The following is an 8,974-nucleotide window of genomic DNA, read 5'->3' as shown; positions in this document are numbered from 1 at the left end:
TCTGTCGGAGTAGCCGGCAAGAAGGAACTGAGGAGCAGTCGGGCCGGCAGGGGTATATATCAGGCGCCATGGCGGCGCCACTCCAGGGGGCGCCCTGCCGGCCCACCGAGTGTTGCTAGGGTAAAAGTCTCCGATGAACGTGCATGCGACGCGCGCACACCTACTGGAATGGATATGAGCAACACATCTCGAAGAACAACAGTTACAAAGGTGAGTAACCTTGTTTTCTTCAAGATGTGTGTCCCTGTGGGTGCTCCACTACCCCACCCTGCTCCCCTCTACTTTGGAGTTCACACAGCTGAGCTCTGTGGTAGAGAAGGAATGGAGGGGATGGTCAGGGGAGCACATGCTACAGGAGGTGCCAGAGGCTGCATGAGATAACTCCTGTGTGTGCCCTTCCCCTGGCCAAGTACTGCTGCGAGAAATCTCTGATCTCCGGTACAGGGTCGCACCTTTATCTAGAGTGGAGCACCCACAGGGACACACATCTCAAAGAACCATCGTTATTGCACAAGGTGAGTAGCTTCTTCTTGCCATCCGTAGAAACCTTCAGGAGAGGATTTCAGAGTATCTCTATGAAAATTTCATCAAAATTTCTTAGGAGGATACAAGGGACATCCTTGTGTGTAAAAAAAAAAAAAAAAATGATGTGCATGCCCTCCCCAATCTAACCCAACAGGGGAATGAAAAGCAGATGCAAGCTCTACCTCTGTTTCTTATACCCCTACCTTTTCTCATAGTAATAAGATAATGAAAAGTCGATACCTGTGTCTTGTTAACGTGGGGCTGAGCTGGGCACCATCTTTTCATTTTGTGACATTGCACTCCATATGCTTTGTGGAAATATGCTTATGAATATGACATAACCAGAATATGCTTTACGCTAAATACCCTTTGTATGGTGCCATTAGAAAGCTTGTAATCTACTAAGTGTGTTCATCCTATTTGTTAGCATGTATTATTTCTATATCTGGAGTTAGGAGAATAAGATATAAACTTGTATCACTGGTGGAAACATATTAAGTGGAGGCCATTAAGGGTACTTCAGAAACAATCAGTTGTAAATGGCCCTAGTTACTTGAAAGCCTTCTTGTGTACATGTGGGCCAGCCCATGGGGAATGGAGACTAGGATCTTACAGTGACATGTGACCATGTTACCTGATGATGATGAAATCCATCTTAAATCTGGTACTTTTTCATTTAGAGGAGGGTAGGAGACAAGCAGAGATAAAAGATTCCAGCCTTGTGCCAAAGCTATAAAAGTGGGTAAAGCAGGACAGAAAGGGCGGCCAGTAATGAGAGAACCCTTGCTTACCACCTGAGATGTATGCTGGAACTAACAAGTAATGTATCAGGGGAAAGGATTGATCACAGACTAGGAAGGAGTCTAGTCTGTGAAAGAAGCGTATTGGAACATCTTTGAGGATGAGAAATTACCTGTAATCAGTTTCTTAATGTATTAGGCTTAGATTTGCGTGTTTTGTTTTATTTTGCTTGCTGACTTGCTTTGTTCTGTCTATTACTTGGAACCACTTAAATCCTATTTTTTTATACTTAATAAAATCAATTTTGTTTATTAATAAACTCAGAGTCAGTGATTAAAACCTGGGGGAGCAAACAGCTGTGCATATCTCTCTATCTGATATAGAGGGTGGACAATTTATGGATTTACCCTGTATGGATTTATCCAATTTATGGATTTATACAGATTAAAACAGATTTATTTGCGGTTTAGGCTCCCAGAAAGGCTGAAAGTACCTGCTGTCTACTCCAGGCAAAAGGGTGTCTAGTGTGTGGAACTGGTATGGCTGGTTGGGCACTTGCACATTACAAGGGAGAGCTGCTAGATGTGCTCATGAATTTGGCAATCAGGAAAAGGCATTTAAAAATATGGGGGTGTTTTAAAGGATGGTGGTGGCTTCTGGTTTCTGTGGCAGTGCAATTCATAATTAGACCAGAGTGGTCACTGTTGGGCATTGCAGGCCAACTGCTGGAGAACTGTTAAGGTTGACGTAGGTCACACAGGCCTGGTCTATACTACGTGTTTAAACCGATTTTAGCAGCGTTAAACCGATTTAACGCACTCGTCCACACAGCGAGGCCCTTTATATCGATATAAGGGTCTCTTTAAACTGGTTTCTGTACTCCTCCCCGACGAGAGGAGTAGCGCTGAAATCGGTATTACCAAATCGGATTAGGGTTAGTGTGGCTGCAAATAGATGGTATTGGCTTCCGGGCGGTATCCCACAGTGCACCATTGTGACCGCTCTGGACAGCAATCTGAACTCGGATGCAGTGGCCAGGTAGACAAGAAAAGCCCTGCGAACTTTTAAATTTCATTTCCTGTTTGCCCAGCGTGGAGCTCTGATCAGCACGGGTGGCGATGCAGTCCCAAATCCAAAAGAGCTCCAGCATGGACCATATGGAGATACTGGATCTGATCACTGTATGGGGAGACAAATCTGTTCTATCAGAGCTCCGTTACAGAAGACGAAATGCCAAAGCATTTGAAAAAAATCTCCAGGCTATGATAGAGTCCACAGCACAGTGCTGCGTGACAAGCGTAACGGAAAAAGCCAAAGAATCAAATGGACGCTCATGGAGGAGGGAGGGGTACTGAGGACTCCAGCTATCCCACAGTCCCCGCAGTCTCCGAAAATATTTGCATTCTTGGCTGAGCTCCCAATGCCTGTAGGGTCAAACACATTGTCCGGGTGGTTCAGGGTATAGCTCTCGTCAATTTACCCCCTCCCCCCCCCGTGAAAGAAAAGGGAAAAAAATCGTTTCTTGACTTTTTTCAATGTCACCCTATGTCTACTGCATGCTGCTGGTAGACGCGGTGCTGCAGCAATGAACAGCAGCATCCTCTCCCCTCCCCTCCCGGTGGCAGACGGTACAATATGACTGCTATCGTCCTCATCATCAGCCCGTGAGTGCTCCTGGCTGGCCTCAGGTGAGGTCGGCCGGGGGGCGCCTGGGTAAAAATAGGAATGACTCCTGGTCATTCCCAGTAGATGGTACAGAACGGTGGTAACCGTCTTCATCATAGCAACTGGGGGCTGAGCTCCATCAGCCCCCCCCCTTTCATGTGTAAAGAAAAGATTCTGTACTGCCTGGACTATCATAGCAGCAGGGATGCTGGGCTCCTCTCCCCCACACGTTTAATGTCCTGCCTGGACTATCATAGCAGCTGGAGGCTGCCTCCCCTCATTTTATCTCACTAAAAAAGTCAGTGTTTCTTATTCCTGCATTCTTTATTACTTCATCACACAAATGGGGGGACACTGCAACGGTAGCCCAGGAGGGTTGGGGGAGCAGGGAAGCAACAGGTGGGGTTGTTGCAGGGGCACCCCCTAGAATGGCATGTAGCTCATCATTTCTGCGGGATCTGACACGAGCGGCTGTGCTCTCTGGTCCTCTGTACACTGGTTCTCTAGTACACTTGCCCCATATTCTAGGCAGGACTGACTCTATTTTTAGATACCATAAAGGAGGATTGACTCGGGGAGTCATTCCCATTTTTGTCTTTGCGCCCCCAGCTGACCACCTCAGCCAGGGGCACCCATGACAGCAGCAGACAGTACAGAACGACTGATAACCGTCATCTCATCGCCAATTTACAATGGCAGGGCAGACCAGGTACAGAACAACTGATAACTGTCTCTGCTATCTTGCAAAGGCAAATGAATGCTGCTGTGTAGCGCTGCAGTACCGCCGTCTGTTAGCAACATCCAGTACACATACGATGACAGTAAAAAAAAAAAAACGCTGAACGGACTCCATGGTTGCCGTGCTATGGCGTCTGCCAGGGCAATCCAGGGAAAAAGGGCGAAAATGATTGTCTGCCGTTGCTTTCACGGAGGAAGGAATAAGTGACGACATTTACCCAGAATCACCTGCGACACTGTTTTTGCACCATCATGCATTGGGATCTCAACCCAGAATTCCAATGGGCGGGGAGACTGCGAGAACTATGGGATAGCTACGAGATAGCTACCCACAGTGCAACGCTCCAGAAATCGATGCTAGCCTCGGACCATGGACGCACACCACCGAATTAATGTGCTTAGTGTGGCCGCGTGCACTCGACTTTATACAATCTGTTTTACAAAACCGGTTTATGTAAAATCAGAATAATCCCATAGTGTAGACATACCTACTGTGTTTACACTCTCACTGCGTTGATCTCAGTAGGTCTACCGTCGCTCAAGGCAGTTCTGGGACATGGTTTTACTGAGTCACTATAACAGGGTGCTTACGTTGGCCAGAGACAAATTTGAGTGTAGATACATGCATTAACAGGTTGACTGTTTGTAGTGTAGACCAGATATTAGCATGAAGCAAGCCACAGTCGAATGTATAGCTCACTAGTTTGTCACACACTGGCTATGGGGACTCTGCTACCATGCACTAAAAGTTTTGTAGTGTGTGTTATGGAACTTTTAGTATGTGGTAGCATGATCCACAAAGCCAGCTGGTATGCGGCAAACTAGTGCAATTTGTTACACTCAGAGGGTATGTCTACAGTCTAGTGGCACACCTATGGTGCTGCAACTTTGCTGCTATAGTGTTAGAATGCTTTCTACACCAATGGAAGGGTTTTTTTTGACTGTACAGATAATCTACCTCTCTAAGAGATGGTGTCTCAGTTGACAGAAGAATTCCTCCATTGGCATAGCTGCTATGTCTACACTGGGGTTTGGTGGACCTAACTACATTGCACAGAGCACAAAAATTTTCACAGCCTTGTGCAATGCAGTTAAGTCAACCTAAGTTTTATGTGTAGATCATGCCTAGGTCTCTATGAAGGCATAGCCTCTGATCTTGTGGCTGAAAGGAACCAAAAATATAGGATGGGAGAAATGTTGGATTATTTTTAGTGTTTGGAAAATTGCTCTATTAACAGAATTGACTGTTTTTAAGTCCTACTAATGAACCTTAATCTTTTTCCATTTTCAGTGGGTTCATTAACTGTAGTAAGTCCACTGGAGTTGATCAGAACTAAAATGCAGTCCCGACAATTATCTTACAAACAACTGCATATATGCATCAATAATACGTTGGCCAAAGATGGCTGGCTTTCACTCTGGAGGGGCTGGGGTCCCACTGCTCTGCGAGATGTACCTTTCTCAGGTAAGGGTTTATCTTACATCAAAGTTTGTGTTATGGAGAATACTTACTTGTCAATTCCTTTGCATTTTTTCCTTATACACCGCTACCTCGATATAACGCCACCCGATATAACACAAATTTGGATATAACATGGTAAAGCAGTGCTCCGGGAGGGCGGGGCTGCGCACTCAAGTGGAGCAAAGCAAGTTCAATATAACACGGTTTCACCTATAACGCGGTAAGATTTTTTGGCTCCCAAGGACAATGTTATATCAAGGTAGAGGTGTACTTTGATAACATTATAGCACGTGGCTCTAAGTAAGGTTGAGAGTGCTTTACTGTTCTAAGTGCTTTAAAATCCATGTGCTGAATTGGACTGTCTTGAAATTTGCTATGCCTCATGGGGATGTGGAGTAAGATTAAAGGTTCAAATTTGGGGTAACTTGAGCAAGGAGTTCCCCAGATATAGTCCTTCTAAAAAAAGTTTACAATATCACCTGCTTTTTCTAACTTTTTTTTTTGCACACAGCTGGGGTTCAAACTGTACTTCTGATCCTCCCCAAAATGATTTCACTCACTCAAGATTTATTTTAGCAAATGTATGACACCCACTGACCTTTTGGGGAAGCAATGTTTCAAAAGCCACTGGGGTTAAGTTTGTAATTCCAGCTCAGCTTAAGGTAAATAGATCTACCAATGAGAGTGTAACGTGCATGTGCAGCAAGACTGGGTCTCTGTTGCAAGTTAGAGGCTTTGCAGACAGTCTAATGCCAGTAACTTAGTGGGCTCAATGTGATATGCTGTGGCCATTGAACCTTACCAGCACACAATGTACTGTGAGTTTGAGTCCTGTCCTTGGCAACTTTCAAAGCATGCGTGTTGTGCATGTTACTTTCTGTCTACATCCTGCCTTTTTGGAGCCGTATTCAGAAGTTTTGTCCAGAGATCAGTATTTCTGATTTTAGAGCCAATATTTTCTATGATTCCTTCAGTGAATAAGGGATTGTCAGCAGAGGAACTTTTGCTATCTGGAGCTCAGGAGCTCTGATAGAGAAGAACAAAAAGGGGGAAGGGGAAAGTTAGGCACTCTTCTCTCCAGTGACATTCCTGAGGAGGAAGGGAAGTGGAGCCATCTGTGCCCTCCCATATTCTTCCTCTACAAATATCCCCCTTCTTCGAACAATTCTTCCTCATGAGGCTCCAGAGATCTCCTTTCCTCCACTGCTTCCTGATCCCAGGGAAGGAACCTACATCTTCCCTCCTTCCCCATGCTGCCTCCAACAGTAGGGAAATGGCTCAAGGCTCACCCTTCTCCTGATGCTGCTGCTTGTATGGGAAAGGGGAGGGCAAACCAAGAAGTGTGAGGAGGAAAGGAGCTGTTCAGTGGGGGATGTAAGGGGCACTTCAGCTCTACCCCTCAAACTTTGACAGCCATGCCCCCCTTTTGTCCCACTTGCAGAAAATACTCCTAGACTTCAAGGCAGCCCTGGTCTAAACTATGAGTTTAGGTTGAATTTAGCAGCGTTAGATTCACATGACGAAGCTGTTATTTTCGACTTAAAGGGCTGTTAAAATCAATTTTGGTACTCCTCCCCAAACGAGGGGATTAGTGCTGAAATCGACCTTGCCAGGTTGAATTTGGGGTAGTGTGGTCGCAATTCGATGATATTGGCTTTCAGGAGCTATCCCAGAGTACTTACTCCCTTGTGGCTGCTCTGGACAGTGCTCTCAACTCTGATGCACTGGCCAGGTAGACAGGAAAAGGCTCACAAACTTTTGAATCTCATTTCCTGTTTCGCCAGCATGGCGATCTGCAGGTGAGTGCAGATCTCATCAGCAGAGGTGACCATGATGGAGTCCCAGAATCGCAAAAGAGCTACAGCATGGACCAAACAGGAGGTACGGGATCTGATCGCTGTATGGGGAGACGAATCCGTGCTATCAGAACTCCATTCCAAAAGGCAAAATGCCCAAACATTTGAAAAAAATTTCAAAGGGCATGAAAGACAGAGGCTATAATAGGGACGCGCAGCAGTGCCGTATGAAACTTAAGGAGCTGAGGCAAGCCTACCAAAGAACCAGAGAGGCAAACGGCCGCTCTGGGTCAGAGCCCCAGACATGCCGCTTCTATGGTGAGCTGCATGCCGTTCCAGGGGGTGCCCCTAAAACTACACCATCCCCTGCTTTGACTCCGTCAATGGAGTAGCACGCAATAGGGATGCGGGTTTTGGGGATGAGGAAGATAGCTCACAGCAAGGAAGTGGATAAACTGTTTTGCCCAACAACCAGGACCTGTTTCTCACCCTGAACCTGGAGTCAGTACCCCGCAACCCACCTAAGGCTGCCTCCCAGACCCGCCAGGCGGAGAAGGGACCTCTGGTGAGTGTACCTTTGTAAATATTATACATGGTTTAAAAGCAAGTGATACAAGTTTAATGATTAATTTGCCCTGGCATTCGTGGCCAATAGAGCTACTGGAAAAGTCTGCTGGTGCGTCTGGGGATGGAGCGGAAATCCTCCAGAGACATCTCCATAAAGCTCTCCTGGATGTACTCCTAAAGCCTTTGCAAAAGGTTTCTGGGGAGGGCAGCCTTATTCTGTCTTCCATGGTAGGACACTTTACCACGCCAGGCCAGTAGCACGTAGTCTGGAATCATTGCTGGCATTCAAACAGCATCTGTTCTTTATCTCTGTTATCCTCAGGAGAGTGATATCATTCCTGGTCACCTGGTTGAAATAGGGTGATTTTATTAAAGAAGCCAAAAGACCGTGTCTTACCATGGCTGCCTGCAAGCCAAATTCTGTTGCTTGACCCTGTGTGAAAGATCTCTCACACCAAACTGGCATATCCTCAATAAGAGGCAAAATGCGACCTTGTACCAAAAACACATGTGCTATGTAAAGTTAACAGCAAGGTTTAATGTGAAAGAGTCTACCCACTATTCTCTAAAATGTGTCTTTTCAACTACTACTCTCCCTTTTTTTTCCTCCACCAGCTGCAAATGTTTCAACGCTCACACTATCTTCTCCTTCCCCAAGGCTAGCGAAGATGAGAAGGCGAAAAAAAACGCACTCGCGATGAAATGGTCTCTGAGCTCATGCAGTCCTCCCACAATGAGAGAGCCCAGCAGAATGCATGGAGGCAGATAACGTCAGAGTCCAGGAAAGCACAATATGAACGCAAGGACAGTGGCAGGCTGAAGACGATAGGTGACATCAGCTTGGTGACAGAAGGCAAGAGGCAATGCTGAGGCTACTGGAGGAACAAACTGATATGCTCCTGCGTATGGCTGAGGTTCAGGAAAGGCAGCTTGAGCACAGACCGCCGCTACAGCCCCTGTGTAACCAACCACCCTCCTCCCCAAGTTCCACAGCCTCTTCATCCAGATGCCCGAGAATGCAGTGAGGGGGCCTCTGGGCACCCAACCACTACATCCCAGAGGACTGTCCAAGCAACAAAAGTCTGGCATTCAATAAGTTTTAAAGTGCAGTGTGGCTTTGTCTTTCCCTCCTCCTCCACCCCTCCTGGGCTACCTTGGCAGTTATCCCCTTATTTGTGTGATGAATTAATAAAGAATGCATGAATGTGAAGCAGCAGTGACTTTATTGCCTCTGCAAGTGGTGATCAAAGGGGGAAGGGGAGGGTGGTTAGCTTAAATGCAGGGCCGACTTTAGCAAGTGTGGGGCCTGATTCCTGGGGGCGCGCAGGGCTTGTACTCACCAGGCACTGCTCCCAGTCTTAGGCAGCACTTCGGATTGCTGGCTGGGAGAGCAGGGCCGCAGGGCTTGCCGCACTCTGGGTGGGGCGGTGGGGCTTGCCGCCCTCCAACCAGCACCACAGAGCCTTGGGGCTGCTGCCCT

General features: G+C 46.8%; 1 protein-coding gene across 2 annotated transcripts in view; it reads left to right on the top strand.

Annotated features, from left to right (window-relative positions):
• The window catches only part of SLC25A40 (solute carrier family 25 member 40), a 114,457-nt gene that overhangs the window by 46,937 nt on the left and 58,546 nt on the right, over nt 1-8,974 (top strand). For both annotated transcript variants that reach the window (XM_075062323.1, XM_075062322.1), the window contains exon 7: nt 4,961-5,134. In XM_075062323.1, the coding sequence (XP_074918424.1) occupies nt 4,961-5,134 (174 nt within the window). The remainder of the gene's footprint in view (nt 1-4,960; nt 5,135-8,974) is intronic.

The sequence above is a fragment of the Chelonoidis abingdonii genome, chromosome 2, assembly GCF_003597395.2.
Source record: "Chelonoidis abingdonii isolate Lonesome George chromosome 2, CheloAbing_2.0, whole genome shotgun sequence".
Classification (NCBI taxonomy): domain Eukaryota; kingdom Metazoa; phylum Chordata; order Testudines; family Testudinidae; genus Chelonoidis; species Chelonoidis abingdonii.
Note: the sequence above shows the minus strand (reverse complement) of the source record. Positions and strands in the feature narration are given on the sequence as shown.